This window comes from Taeniopygia guttata, chromosome 2 (assembly GCF_048771995.1).
Source record: "Taeniopygia guttata chromosome 2, bTaeGut7.mat, whole genome shotgun sequence".
NCBI classification, from domain to species: domain Eukaryota; kingdom Metazoa; phylum Chordata; class Aves; order Passeriformes; family Estrildidae; genus Taeniopygia; species Taeniopygia guttata.
Window position 1 is genome coordinate 123661346 of NC_133026.1, and position 14876 is coordinate 123676221.

The 14876-nt window shown below is 39.6% G+C and overlaps 1 protein-coding gene across 3 annotated transcripts; it reads left to right on the forward strand.

Moving 5' to 3' along the window:
- Positions 1-651: 651 nt before the first annotated feature.
- Positions 652-6028, forward strand: FABP5 (fatty acid binding protein 5). Of its 3 annotated transcripts, NM_001245600.1 has the most exon segments (5): positions 817-946; positions 3687-3859; positions 4825-4920; positions 4923-4929; positions 5063-5321. In NM_001245600.1, coding segments are annotated over 5 exon segments (360 nt in total). In that variant the 5' UTR covers positions 817-870; the 3' UTR covers positions 5071-5321.
- The last annotated feature ends 8848 nt before the right edge of the window (positions 6029-14876 follow it).

The following is a 14876-nucleotide window of genomic DNA, read 5'->3' on the forward strand; positions in this document are numbered from 1 at the left end:
TCTGTCTCTGTGCCATATGATGATTTTTTGAATTAGCCTTTAAAAAACCATGACATGTAATAAACAGTATAATTGTGCATTTAGAGTCCAGCTAGGAGTGCATGGGTACCGGCACTCAGCATACTGGATTCTTTGAGCACGCAGGATGGAGTTTGTGTTCGAAGGAGCGTTGAGGCCACAACATCCCTCGGCAGGACAGCTCTGGCAGTGTCCCACCGCTCCTGGGTGTTCCCGTGCTGAGGTGCAGAGGGGTTGCGAGTCTGTGTGTGCGTGTGAGTATGTGAGTGTGAGTGTGCGTTTTCTGTGTGTGTGTCTGTGTGTGCATGAGTGTGAGTGTGCGAGTGTATCTGTATGTGTGCATGTGTCTGTCTGCGTGTGCATCTGTCTGTCTGCATGTGTGTGTGTCTGCCTGTGTCTGCCTCTGTGTCTGTGTGTCTGCCTCTGTGTCTGTGTGTGTGTCTGCCTCTGTGTGTGAGTGTGTCTGCCTCTGTGTGTGTGTGTGTGAGTGTGTCTGCCTCTGTGTGTCTGTGTGTGTGTGTGTCTGCCCCTGTGTGTGGGTGTGAGTGTGTCTGCCTCTCTGTGTGTGTCCGTGTGTGTCTCTGTGTGTGAGTGTGTCAGTCCGTGTGTCCGTGTGTGTGCGGGCGGAGGGCGGGCAGTGCCGCGGCGTGCCCGCTCTTGCCGCCGCCGCGGGCGGGACTCTCCGGGCGGGGGCTCGGCGGGGAAGGGGCCGGGGCGCGGCGGGAGCCCCATTGGCTCTTCCGGGCAGCACATGTTGCCGGCCCGGCTATAAAGGCGGCCGCGGCTGCGCTGCAGCCCGTCCTTCTGCCTTCACGTTTCTACAGGGACGCCATCAGCTCCAGTGCCGCCGCCATGGCCATCGACGCGTTTTTGGGTAAATGGTGCCTCATCTCCAGCGAGGGCTTCGAGGAGTACATGAAGGAGCTGGGTAAGAAGCCGGCGGCTCCCCGCCCCCGAGAGGGAGGGATGGATGTCGGGATGCCGCCCCGGGGATGTGGTGTTGCTGCCGGCCGGCGAGGCTCTGTCCAAGGTCCGCGGAGAACGTGTTCCCGAAGCCGGGCCCGAGGGTGGGATGCAGCCCCGCCGAGAGCCGCGGATGGGCGGCGGCTGCGGGGGTGACGCCGGGATTCTCCGGGATGCAGCGCCGGGGGCTCCGCTCCCTCTCGGCCCCGGGAGCGGAGCGCTGGCCGGCAGCAGACCTTTCCGGGCGGGAGAGCTGTCGCCGCTGGCCCCGCGTCCCAAAGATGTCAGCGACCCTTTTTGCATCGTAATTGCTGCGAGGCAGGTGCCGGCACCATCGGGCGCCCTGGCGCCGCACGGCGCTGCGCCCTCCCCGCGGCAGCCGGGATTAGCGGCCGGTGCCGGCGGCGATCGGGCCGGCTCGCCGCTCCCTCCCGGTAATGCCCGGGCGGGGCTGCGGGGGGCTCGGCGCTGCCCCGGCCCCAAGGGTGCGGCGGCCGCACGGCAGCGCCGGGCCGGGCCGGGCTGGGTCACAGACCTGCTGAGCCGGGGCTGCCGCCCCGTGGAGTCACCTTGGGTGTCTCCTTCCGAGAAAGCCAAACTGGATCAGCCGCCTCTGGGTAACCGGCTATACTGCCGGAGGCTGTTTGCCTGCTTTCTTCTGTGGGTAGTCACACCTTTATCTCAGGGGGATGATCCTGGATTGTTATCCCTGTGTCCAGGTTGCCCTACATTTTATAACACGACGTTACTGGATGAAGAACACACCTAACAGACCAGGAGCCTCATCTGCAAGCTCTGATTTACCACTTTCCTATGAGCATCCTGGCTGACAGGTGCTAGATACCTGGCAGTGCCTATATGGCCCAGAAGCTATTATTTTCTGCAATTTATTCACAGATGAAAGCCGTGATATTTTCTCAAGAGGTAGAAGATGTAACCTTATCCTTACAGGGAAGAGAGGAAGGAATTTAAGTCTTGTGTTCTTCATGTAAAATACAAAAAGCATCACTGCATTTATGCTCTGCAGACAGTGGTGGCTGTAATTACATTTTGAGAGGCCTGTGATAGGTATGATATGAGAAAGCCTTTTGGACTGAATTCTTTGGAAGACTTTGGAGGAAATTCAAAAATTTTAAGCTCAGCTTCGTTGAGCCATGGATTTGGATGCCTTGGTGCCTTGACGTCGAATGGCCATACCTAGGTGTGTGCCAAGTTGCAACTTCAAAGCACAAATTAGGTGCTGCAATTGCAGAGCACCTCCCATGTGTAGGTAGCACCAGACTGTTGTTTGGTTTTAGATTGAAATCATAAATCAGTCACTTTTCTATTTTCTATTTACAATTTAGGCATTAAATTTATACCGAGTCACATTTTAGGAGCCAGTAATTTACTGGATTTCATTCTTGCTGCCTACTTATGAAACTCTCTGCCTTTGATCATATTGATGCACCATAAACGAGACCATGCAGATTCTGCTCATTCTGTGTAAAAGAACATTTGAGGACAAAGAAGTTGGAATTTCACTTCTTACCATATGGAAGACATGAAGCTCATCTCTGTTTAGTTGGATCCTAAGCCGTAGCTGATCAAATAACTCCCTGATTACTCTGGCCTGGACTACAGCAACAGAATGTGTGTGGAGGTTACTGTGGCAGTAATTTCCAGTTCTGATCAGAAAAGCTGGACTGAGGATAACTGCTTATTCTCTGTGAACTCAAGCTTAAGGCTCAATCCTGGAATTTTATTTGAGTCTGGAGAAGCAGTGTCTGGAAAGTACTTTATTTCCCTCTCAAGGACTCAACCCTTACCTCCACATACCAGGGGAAGGCTGTGCTGATATTTGACAACATTTTTTAACTACTCCAGTTGCAGAACCCAGGCACTCACTGACTTGGTGGTGCTTTCTGTCCCATTTGGATGCATATTAATTCATGGTTCAGATATGCACTTACCAGTTTGATGGATGCACGTTTGTTGCTTGCTGCCCTCTTATTTGTATTTATCAAAAAGATTCAAGCTTATCCCTCAAACAGTGCATGCAAGGGCTGAAGCAGGGTGAATCTGTAGGGTTTTGAGGGCTGCTGTCTCCAGATCATGAATTTCCAGCCTTTTGCAAGTTGCTCATTTCTCCATTTCTCTGTTTTTTGCATATGTGTGGAAGCAATATTTTTTATGATAATGATTTTCTAATTCACAACTCCATACTTGGTAAACAGGATGTAAAATATGAAATTTATTTTAAAATGGCATGTTTGCAATGGTGTACAAATTAATGGAAGGGTATTTATTGAGTAAGTTTGAATAAAGTGGATTCATCTGCCAATAAAAATAATTTGTAGAACTTTTAAAGTGTTCAGAATTTGAAGAAATATTTTTATTTTAGTTTAAGCTGTTGTATTTGTTTTCCTTTTTCCTATTTATTTCTGTTTGAAAAAAAAAACAGTGCTGAGATATCTAGAAATACTCTACAGGGCAAAATAAATTTCCTCTCTGAGGAAACAAAAGAGTAACTCTGCAAATAAGCTTTTTTCCTTCCTCATCTGTGGAAAATTTAAAACATCCTTCTTCTTTGTGGCTCTTGAGCTTTGATTCTCAAGTGTACTTAAGTGCCTAATTAAATGGGAATTAGGTATTTGAATTCTCGTGTGGCCCTAAGCCTCAGGGTTTAACTGACTTGGTGACACTCTGTGCCTCTTGCCTTGCAGGTGTGGGTATGGCTATGAGAAAAATGGGAAGCATGGCCAAACCAGACGTGTACATTATTAAGGATGGGGACACAATCACCGTCAAAACAGAAAGCACCTTCAAAACTTCACAGTTCAGCTTCAAGCTTGGTGAGAAATTTGAGGAAAATACATTAGATGGCAGGAAAACTCAGGTCAGTATATTAGACTTTCTGTTGAAAAAAGGCAATTCTTTGGGTGTTTTACAGAGGGAGATGATATTTTAACATCACCTTTGACATCCACACTAACAGTGCTTTTTTTCAATGAGCAGTTGTCTCTGTAAGTCTCATTGAAATATTTTTTTTAACATGGATTAAGCAAATTCCAAAGAGGGAGAGTGCTGAAATCAATAGTCTTGTGTATTTTGCTGTTTTCATTCTGTAGCAGAAGCATTTTTTTAGTAAAACTAACAGACCTCTAAATCCCTGTTAAAGCCAAATGCCACTTCATTTGAAGACTGTGGAAAAAAATGCCATTGATGTTTAATCAGAGGGCAATTCAGCCCTAGGGTTAACCTTTCTGCTGTGTCTCATATTTGCATAACAAGAGAGCCTCGTTCAGTGTGGGGTGGGATCAGACAGCAAGGTAACCATGTGAATTACAGGCACTAAACTCCAGTTTTAGAAGGCAAAGAGTTTCTGCTTGCACCTAGAAGGGAGAATATTTATCCTAAAAGAGGTAAAACGTAAAGGATTTCCTCCCCATTTCCTCCTATGAGTGCTCTCAGTTTATCACCCCCCTCCCTCCAGCCACACACTTTCAGTTCATATATTACTGCAAGATCAGATAAATGCAACACAAAAGCTCAAAGCCTGTGTTACAAAGAGATGAACAGAGAGCATCTTCTGCTCCTGTTAATTGAAATTGTGGGTGCTGTCAAATGTTTGTCTGATGCAGAAATGTGTCAGAGCAGTGAGTGAATGAGTAGTGAGTTAGTTACTGTAAGAAGTGGATTGATAAAATGTTTAAGATAATTTCTGGCATTGTAGTTGTCAATGATAAAATTATTATTGAGTGAGCTGGGGTGGGAATCTTTCATTTGGAATAAGGTATTGAAAAGCCTCAGTGCTGCCCAAATGTCATTGGGAAAATATTGATGGTCAGGTTCTTCTTTCAGACCCTTGTCAGCTTAAAAGATGATGGGTCATTGATTCAAGAGCAGGAATGGGATGGCAAGAAGACCACAATAACAAGGAAGCTAGTGGATGGACAGTTGATGGTGGTGAGTTCAGTCCCACTTTCTGATCCCCAAGTGCTGCTGGTTGGTAGCCTGAAATGTAACTCCTAACATGTCATTTGTCCTTGTTGGTCTGCACTGAGATGTAAATTAATAAATCCACCTCTTTATCTTCCAGGAGTGTGACATGAATGGTGTCAAGTGTGTTAGAGTCTACCAAAAGGCATGAGGACATCTCTTCAGGTTCAGTAGGAACTTGCTGCAAAAACTCAGTTCAGTGGACAGAGCTCCTTTTCACTCCGTATTTTCCATTTCCCTGTTTTCTAGTATTTCAATGGACTGAGTAGCTGAGTGCAATTCTTTTTAAAGGCCGTGATGTAACTATTATGTAACTATTCTGAACTTAGGCTATTAAATAAAATTGTGGAATATATGAAGTGGAAACATTGTTACTAGTGGAATTTTAAGCAAGGTTTTGAAAAAACACATTTTGGTTTAGGCTCTTCTACAATCTGCCTTCAGCACAAAACAAGCCAATATATCACAAACATCCCTACTTTCTAAGATAGAAAAAACACTGAAAGTTTCAACTGTGGAGTTGTTTCAATTTCAAATTTTACTAACTTCCACTTACTAAGTAAATAGGATTGTGTGGGTATAAATACAAGAAGCTAAATTGGTGTTTTAAGTAGAGCAATGGATTTTCAGGGTTAGTTTGGGACTTTTTGTGTTTCAAACCCACAGTTTGCTTAATTTCAATATATAATACCCACAGTTTTCTTGATATATAATACCCACACTATTTCCCAAAATATAATACCCACAGTTTTCTTAATATATAATTCCCACACTATTTCTCAATATATAATACCCACAGTTTTCTTAATCTCCAGATATACCAATAAGCCAATGAACATGCTAAATCCAAGCAAGTACATACACTTTCTTGAAAGGAAGCCTTATTTTAAGAAGACTTTTCCTAGCAAAACTCTTATTCCATATCTAGTAACATTGTCAAAATTTTTAACCAAAATCTGCTGAAATACTGCCTAAAACCTAAAGTCTCATTTTATTTATTTTTGTTTGAAACACCTAGCAATGGAATTTATATGCTTTGGAGTGCCATAATAAATAATCAGAAATATCAGTGTCTTGAGTATTGCTTATACTCTGGTTGGGAAACAGAGCCTATAATGCTATTCTGCCAAAGAGATGTCAGATGAGACAAAAAATTAAAAAGGATTAGATGAATTTCTGTGATACCAGACAAGCATGACCTAAAAGTGAAACCATTTGGTGACAGGAAGGCTTCCACAAATTCAGGAGCCTTGGGGACCATGCAATTGCACACGTCCTGTTTGCTGCATCCGTCATTGCAGAATCAATTTTACCTCTGAGATTTTAGTTGCTCAGTGCACGTATCAAATTACTGAGCTTACTCACATGGAAAAATCTCTTTTTTTGTGTTCATTCTGCTAACCGTAGAAAGTGACTTTTTCCATAATTTTGGACCATTTATCTTTCTCATAGTCTTATGACTACTTACGATGTCATCCTCTTTACCTCTGTCATCTAAATGCATTTCTCCCTGGAGAATATTTCTTGTAATTTCTTTCTGTGGCTCCTTTTTGGGTTGTCATTTTCCACATTATTTTCTAGCAGTATTTTTCCTCATTTTAATATGAACCCTAAAGATAGAGGGTGCAGTCTAACACAGACATTAGAAATAGAAGGAATCTACCCATAGAGGTAATATGGAAAACAAACTGATCTGATAAGGGACCTACAAAGTTTCAGATCAGAAATACACTAAACAGCATCAGGCATAATATGAAAATCCTGCCTCCCTTCCTAAAGAGACAGTGTTGCTGCTTTCAACTGGGCATTAAGCATTCTATGAGGTCACTGGTCTGTCACTTAGCCCTGCTTTGTTTACTCCTGATCCTGGATAGTGTTAATTGTCTATCTTTCATTTGAATGGAAAAACAATCCAATGTCTTTTATAGGACATCCGTTTTGATTACAATGAGATCACTTCTTGTAAAACAAAAGGCAGAAGAGTGTCTTTTTGGAGTGATTTCCTTTGGAAACAAGGCTCTGTGTATCTGTGCTCTCCAAATTCAGCCGCATGTGAAGTAGAGGCTAGAGGTCCCAAAGATAGTTATTCTTCCACAAATATCATGAAAATAGGTGGCTTGATGATGGAAAGACTGCACATGGAAGTGGCACTTTGACATTAAATGGAAGTAAAACATTACAAGGGCACTTGTATGGACGGACATAAGAAATTATCTTAAGCACAGAAGCTGACCAACGATAAGATGCAAATCAAGAGGAAACTGGAATTCTATAGAGCTAATTCTACAGAACTACTTAGTCTCACATATTTATTTGCTTTATTTTGATGTTAGCTCCAGCCTCAGTTGCCAGTAACTTCAGTGTAAGTGTACTGTGACCCAGAACTACCATATATACAACCTGTTTTTAGACCATACACTAAAAATGACGATTGTTCTACAGTACTGCAAGCCAAGATTTATAATGCTCAATACATGAAAATACATTTAGTTCCCAGTTTCCTCCTATTATTTATTATACTAGAAAAAAGCTTCACTCTTCATTTATGGTTTAATATGCACAATATTCCCATCAGTGCAAAATAACCAATTGTCCTGACATTTGAATAACTGCAGTTCACTGTATCATATATGAAGGCAGAAAATAAAACTTCTGAGTAGAACGGAAAAGTAAGAAGCTGTGCATTATCCTGCCAGGACTGCTTTATAATGCTAAAGAAATAAATGGGGAGACAAGTTTTTTGCTGTGACATTTTAGTGCATGTTTTTTAAATACTTTGGAGGAATGAAAGAATCATGGTTAGCAAATGAAGCTGCAAGTAGAATTTGCTCAAAGAGAAGCAGTTTCCATTTCCAAAACACATTCATTGAAAGCCACGAGCAGCGTCCAATTTATATCTTTGAATCTCACTATCTTCTCAGATTGAGGCAGTTCTGCTGTTTACAAGGAAGAGGCTGCTGTTGGTGCTTGTTTGTTTGTTGGTGAGTGGGTGGGTAGGTGGAGTTCTTTTGGAAGTGAAGTGGGATAAAGGAGTAGAAAATGAAGTTGTTTAGTAATTTAGATCTGATATCCCACCACATTAGGGAAGTCTTCGCTTGAGCTTTCCAGGAACACTAAAATGTGTTGGCATTGAACTGGCACTGTGCTTTGTGGAGTCTGTACTGGCTCCGTATAATGCTTAGACTATTAAGGATTTTCCTGTTATGGTTTGTTGTTATGATTGATTTCAAAATTGTTATCCTACTTTGCCTGCGATCTCTGCAATTAACACTGGCTTTTTCTCTTCCTCTCCCCTTCCTACCTCACAGATGCCCTCCAGATCAAAGATTTTTAAAAAACAAAGTCAGTGGTTGGAAACATCTCAATCTTCTGAGAATATGGTTCAACTGATAGCCGTCAGCTGTCCAGAAAAAAAAAAAAGAGTGTTTATTTCTTCAGGTCTGAAGATCAAGTGTAGGAAGACAGTTATGCTCTGACATTGGCCACTTAGGCTATATTAACTGAGAATCAAACATCTGAAAAACAAATTAATCATTGAATAGGCAGTCTTTTTTATTTTTTTTTTCATGTTAAGATTTAAAAATTTAGTATTTTGTAAACCGACTTATCTACTTCTACCTAATATTATGTCCTATGAATTCTTTTGCTTCATAAAGCAGTCCATTCAAAATAACCCTTATTAAAATCAGATGTTGAAAATAAGTGTAAATATTTTTCAGGGTCTCAGAAGCCCCATTTTAGGTCAGCCTGGGATGTTAGTGTGTGCCTGAGGAGGATCAGTCTCTAGCTCAAATATCTTCAGATTTTACATAAAAATTCATGCTTAAAACTAATTTCCGTGAAGGAACTGCCATATTGTTTATATTCTACATAAAATGGTTTAGCAAAAATGAAAGCAGTAATGCAAACCAGTTCCACTCAGACCTTTGTTGGTGATTTCTTCCCTGCCTGAGTATGTGCTGACACAATGAATGGATTAGAAACCTTTGCACTATGTTGATTATTTGTTTTCCTAGAGAAAAAAAAGCCAGTGTGAGAGTGGGTGGGAGCAAGTTAACATATATTAATTATTCTTTGATGCCTAATTTCAGTCCCATTGTTCAGCCCTGAGAGGATTTAGCATTATTTTCTTAGGTTTTGGAGAAAATCCAGCGTCTGTGTAAACACATTTTTTGTCCCATGGTTCTTTTAGCTTTGGCTTTTCAGCCCTTGTACATCAAATTAAGTTTTTGTTGACACTTCCCAGAATGGTTTTACTTCATACTATTATTTCAGAGGAAAAGGAAACACTATGAGAGACCCCATTCCCAAGAGTGAATTTGGTTTCCTTTCCAGCAAAAATGTTTTTAAAATCAATTCCTTCTACTAGGTGGTCTTAATTATATTCTGAAGATATTTACATGTGATGTTCATTATAGTTTCAGAAGAAATATAAAGTTTCTGCAACACGTGCAACCTAGAACCAGTTTCAGGTAATGTCCTACAAAATTCTGCTGAATCCCAAATATTGTTGACATTTTAAAATAAATAACACGATTGTCAATAATCACAGATGTGCACTCTGAAATTAAATACCAGAGACAAATATCCCAGTCTGAAGACCATGCATACCACTTATCTTGGACTGGACTATTTGTTCCCCGAGGCAGAGTATCTGGTTCCCTTGGGAATTCCTGCTCAAAATCCTTGACTCTGCCTTCAGAAAAGGTGTTAGCTAAGGGTGAGCTCATTGTGCAGTGCAAGTGTCCCACAGAAAATCGATGGACTGAGTGCAATTTTAAAACTGGGAAGGCAGTGAGTTGCTGCTGCATACCCCAGGGGCATTCATGTTCTGTGGCTTGAATGGCAGTGGCATGGTCTTCTGGGCCCTGTGATAAAGTCCTGCATGGTGATCAGCAAATTCAAAAGCATACAGAGGAGGACAGCCTGCATGGCTTGACCTCAAGGGAAACTTTGAGCTGAGATCAGAGAGTCCATGACAGGGAGTTTCTGGAAACTCCTGGAGTACAAAGGCTCCTTGGGTACATGGTAAGTTGAGCTGAAGGCAACTCAGACTGACTCTTCACTCTAGAAAGACCAGGCCTTTTTATGGCAATTTAATTCTGTAAGTAGCAGTAGAGTAAACCAGTAGGAATTATTCCTGTTTTATTGTGTAGTGTAATTAAGGCAAAATATTAATACTGTCTCTTAAACTCTGTAAAGCAGTGTCTGATACTGGGATTTGCTCTGAGTGCTTTCTATTGTCTCATCTCATTCTCCTAAACCGCCTTGCTTTGTCCAGAGTGCATATAAATAAAGTTCAGAAAATGAGACGTTTCTATTCTTTGATGTTTCTATTTTTCTGTTGGTGAGATGCATTACGAAAATTCAAGGTGCATTCCTCTGCTGGGAGTATTGTTTGAATAATTGTATTCTTACTGCCCACTGCATGGAATATGGTCCTGCTGTAAAGGGCCAGCTTAACTGTGGGCTGCTTTTCTGAAACTGTGACTGAGCAAAGGAAGCCAGTTGAACAGAACAGACATCACAGACGCCTCAGTGTCTTAATAGCCTCACTTCTCTTTCCCCTTGTTGTTAGCACAACGCAGCTCATGCTTATCTGAACCTAAGCATTATCCTTCTGTATGCTCAATTTTTTCATAAAGATTATTCTTGTTTTCTATTTTTAAAAAAGATTAACAGGTCACTCAGACTCGATTCTGAACATCCAGCTGTTGTGGTAAACTGGAACAGGTTTTAAGAAATAAAATAATTCATATGTGTATCTTGTCCAGTCTCTCCCTTTAAATTTTTTAAGCTTGTTTTTTTTTCACTCTGTTTTTCAGCATCAAGCGAATGACAAAAACTAAGTGCACAGCTTTCCACTCCAACTACATGCAATGTTATTCATGGCAGCCATCTTGAAAGTCTGATTTTAAAGAAGTAAATGTCTAAGCAATATTAGCCAGAGATTTAATTGTTTCCACATGCTCTTTGTTCTTATGCTTGTGCTGAAGTGGTTTCAAGAAGAATTTTCTGCAGTATTTAATCAGTATAGTCCTGACCTGAGAAAGTAGATAGACATGTGTCTGCCCAAAAAGCCAATCTCTGCTGAATTTATTTTTTTAAATAATGAAAGTGTTATTAATTCCTGAATGTAATTTGTGATAATCAAATGAAGTAAACAACTTCATCTGAAAAGATCTGTTTCCTTTATTAATTTGTCAGCTAAAGCTCCACAGACCTGGACAAATTTCATCATATTCGGATGGAACTAGAACTTGAGTTTCAAGTTGGAATGCAAAAATTTATGGCTTAATTTTTGATTTCTGCCTTGCTGTTATCTTAATTTGCAGGGTTCTGAGATTTTCCCTCATGTTTTAGATCTGCTCCCAGTTAGTCCTATCTGTCATGTATACATTACTTTGGGAAGTTACTCAATTATATTTTTACCCTGTGATCAATGTTTAAGACACAGTCTTCGGTCTGCAGACGAGAAGGAAGGAAAAATTAAAATTAAATATACTTTGATATAATATGACCAAAATAATAAGTCTGTGAAGCAAGGTCTCCCTTGAGATTTTTCTGTTAAAAAAATCACAAATTTGAAAAATTACCTATTCTTGGAAAATGAAGTGCACGAAAACTTTAGGAATGTTTAAAATATCTCAGATAAAGCTGTGAAAACTCAGGTCATCAGCCATAGCTATAATTCATGTAGATAGTGACTTATTTGGATATGGCTAGGTATCCCTCCTTGTGATTAAAAACACTGTCTGTGTGAGAGGTTGTCACACATCTACTGGTATTTCCCTTTTGCCCAGCAGATAATAGTTTTGGTCAGCTGTGTCTTTATTCCACTGTAATTGACTATTCTCTTGGAGATAAAATAATTTTTTTTTCCTTCATTCAGTGAGATTTATCTATGTTTAAATTTCAGGAGATGCTTTGTACTCTTCCATAATTTCTTCTATAGATTTTACTAGAGAGTTAATTTCTGCTTTGAAGATGAGTCTTACTGGCTAGGATTGCTGGGCTGGATTCCTGCTAAAATCAAGAGCTAAGTGCATTAATTATAGAGGCACTGAGAGCACTTTGTGAAGCAACAGCTTTGATATCAATGGAAAGCCTTGCATTACTACAGTATGATTGGATTAGGCTTTAGTAACTGAAAACTACTATCAGAAATCAAGTATGAAAAACTCATTTTAAGAAACATAACTGACTCTTCAAATTATAAAAATTTACTTCTTGATGTTTGTAATACTTATGATGGGGATAGAGTTCACTGGGAACACAATTGGAGTGGCACATGAGGTTTGATAAATTCATACATTAATTTATTTATTTTGATGAACCTAATATTTATAGCAGAAAGGAGAGATCACTGCTGCTAGTATGGTTTTATTATGCTCTCACTGTCTTATTCTTGGAATAAAGAATAGCATGCGGAGAGTAAAACATATTTTATTATCTTGGAGTTGTTTTTATTTAATGACCTTATTATAGAGAAACTATTTCCCTTATTGCCTTCAATAGTATCAAAAGATTTTAGTAGGAAGAGTATTCTGTTGCATCAGAATATTAAGTTAACATTTCACTGTTAACTTTGATTTTTTTTTTCTTTAATTTAATGCTTGTTGGGACATCTTTTGAAGAAAACACCCATAAAACATGTTGTGGAATATCATGCTTGTACAGTTACTTCACATCACAGAAAAGAAGGCTGTAATCAATTTTTGATGACCTTATACAATGGGCTGTTATCCTTGCAAGTCTTGAAATTAACTTGACATAATAAAATGTCTGTTATTTAATAAGCAGAGCAACTTGTTTTGCAAGGTAATTTGCATGTAGATGCATGATGGAGAAAAAGGAAAACATTATGCTATGTTATTACTGTGAATCCAATGGATTTGGAAAAGCCAGATTTATTTAGTGTATAGATCTCATTACCAGCAAAATTATGCTATATGAGCTATCTCTTATTACTCTAACAGTTCTTTGAAATATGCACTTAGATGTCATGTGATGTAATTTCAGACGTTATTTAGGAACAATAGGTTACATAAATAAAGCATGTTTTTATTAAAACAATTACTCTTAATATTGAAGCCAAGAAGAAGCAGTGCAAGTTTCTCATGTGAGGTGCACTTCAGAGGAGCATTTTACAGGTACACTTCTTGCAGGGCAGAGCAGCATAACTTCTGTTTTTATAACTTTGCCTTTCTATCAAATAAAACTGTGTCTCTTGAGAATTCTGGTGTGTCTTAGAAGTCTGATTTGGCCAACCACAGAGTTCTCCTTCAGATGCAGACCCCAAAGTACTCACTGACTCCCAACATTAAAATAACATTTACTGTTCGAAGACTTTATTTATGCAAAAGGAAAAAATTGTGAAGAACTGGTAAGCAACCATGGCTATCTTCTGTCTCCTTTTTGTCCTTCAGTGAGGCTAGGTTGAGCATTTTACATAGTGAAAGGACTCTTCAAAAGGTAAGTTTGAACATTTTACTGATTTTGCTTATCTTTATTTTAGGAGGTTTAAAAGGCTTTTGCCTATTTTTCTTCTGTAACAAGACTGATTTAGTGAAATTAATTCCACTTTCATTTTTTATAGGTCTTTAGTAGTTAATATTCCCACATTATAAAAGAAGATTTTCCAAAGGAATCTTTATGAGTATTTAATGTTCTACTGCTGTATACTAGATTTATTCTAAATATTAAAAGAAATTTGAAGCTGAATGGACTCAGATGCTAAGCTCAAGTATAACAGTGCGAATGAAGTTTTATTCTACTGAAGCCAAATACATAACATTATTTTTTATGGAAGTTAACAATTTCCTAGTTTCTTGTATGCTTTTCAATAATTTGATATTCTTTCTTTCTTTCTTTCTTTCTTTCTTTCTTTCTTTCTTTCTTTCTTTCTTTCTTTCTTTCTTTCTTTCTTTCTTTCTTTCTTTCTTTCTTTCTTTCTTTCTTTTTCTTTCTTTTTCTTTTCCTTCCTCCCTCCCTCTTTCCTTTTACAAGACATTTGAGGTTGCAAGGAAGAGCACTGTTCTTCATTACTATTCCACTTATATCTCAAATAAATGTATTATAGAAAAAAATAAAAAGCAAAAGGAAGAATTTTGCACAAATAATTTAATTCCTTCTTCTACCACAAAGTTGAATTAATGATGTCTATGTTGTCCCTGAGAAGTAACAGTCAAACTATTCTTAAAACACTTCACTAATAGAGATCTCACATTCTTCCATGGTAATATTATTCAAATATTACTAAGGTAAAAGACAGGTCACCCTTGTTGCAAAGTTTGATCCTGCCCTCTATTTCATAAGTTAATGTGGGTGCCAGCATACTGATTAAGGTATTTTTCTTCTAGTAACTCTTCACAATTAGACAAATGATTTCTTGGCAACTCCCCCTCAATATTTGGTTTTGCTTCTGCCTTTCTTACAGGCTCTGCCTGTGCATGCAGGACAACTCTGTCTGGTGTTTTGCTATTTGCATTGTTGACATTGAGTAGGGACTGATAAGGTACTACTATCAAACTGATTGTTTCTCTAGGTTCTGTTTACTCTGGGTTTACGTAATCCGGGGTCCATTCACACTTGGGATGTGCCACAGCAGCATGCTGAGGCTGCCCCTGGTGGTGCTGTGCTCTGCACAGTGACTCTGATTCTCTGCTGACCCAGGGGCTCATAATTTCTTGGCTCCCCTGCAAGTCCCAGGATTCATGTGGGAAAATGGGATTGTGGTGCTGAGTGAAATAAATCAATCCAGCTTCCATTTTTAACTGCAGTAAAGCTGTTTAGGTTGGGATGAAGAAACAGATGGTCCTTTAGAAAATCCTGAAGAGTTTCACTTTCACCATCTGATGTATTACTTTTTCCATATGAGAAGATTTTGCTAGGAAAATACATTAGTTTCTCTT

Coding starts and splice junctions, on each gene's coding strand:
- FABP5 (XM_072924017.1), top strand. CDS start 871: ATGGCCATCGACGCGTTTTTGGGTAAATGGTGCCTCATCTCCAGCGAG. Junction 3,860..4,824: donor TAGATGGCAGGAAAACTCAG/GTCAGTATATTA, acceptor TTCTTCTTTCAG/ACCCTTGTCAGCTTAAAAGA. Junction 4,930..5,062: donor TGGATGGACAGTTGATGGTG/GTGAGTTCAGTC, acceptor TTTATCTTCCAG/GAGTGTGACATGAATGGTGT.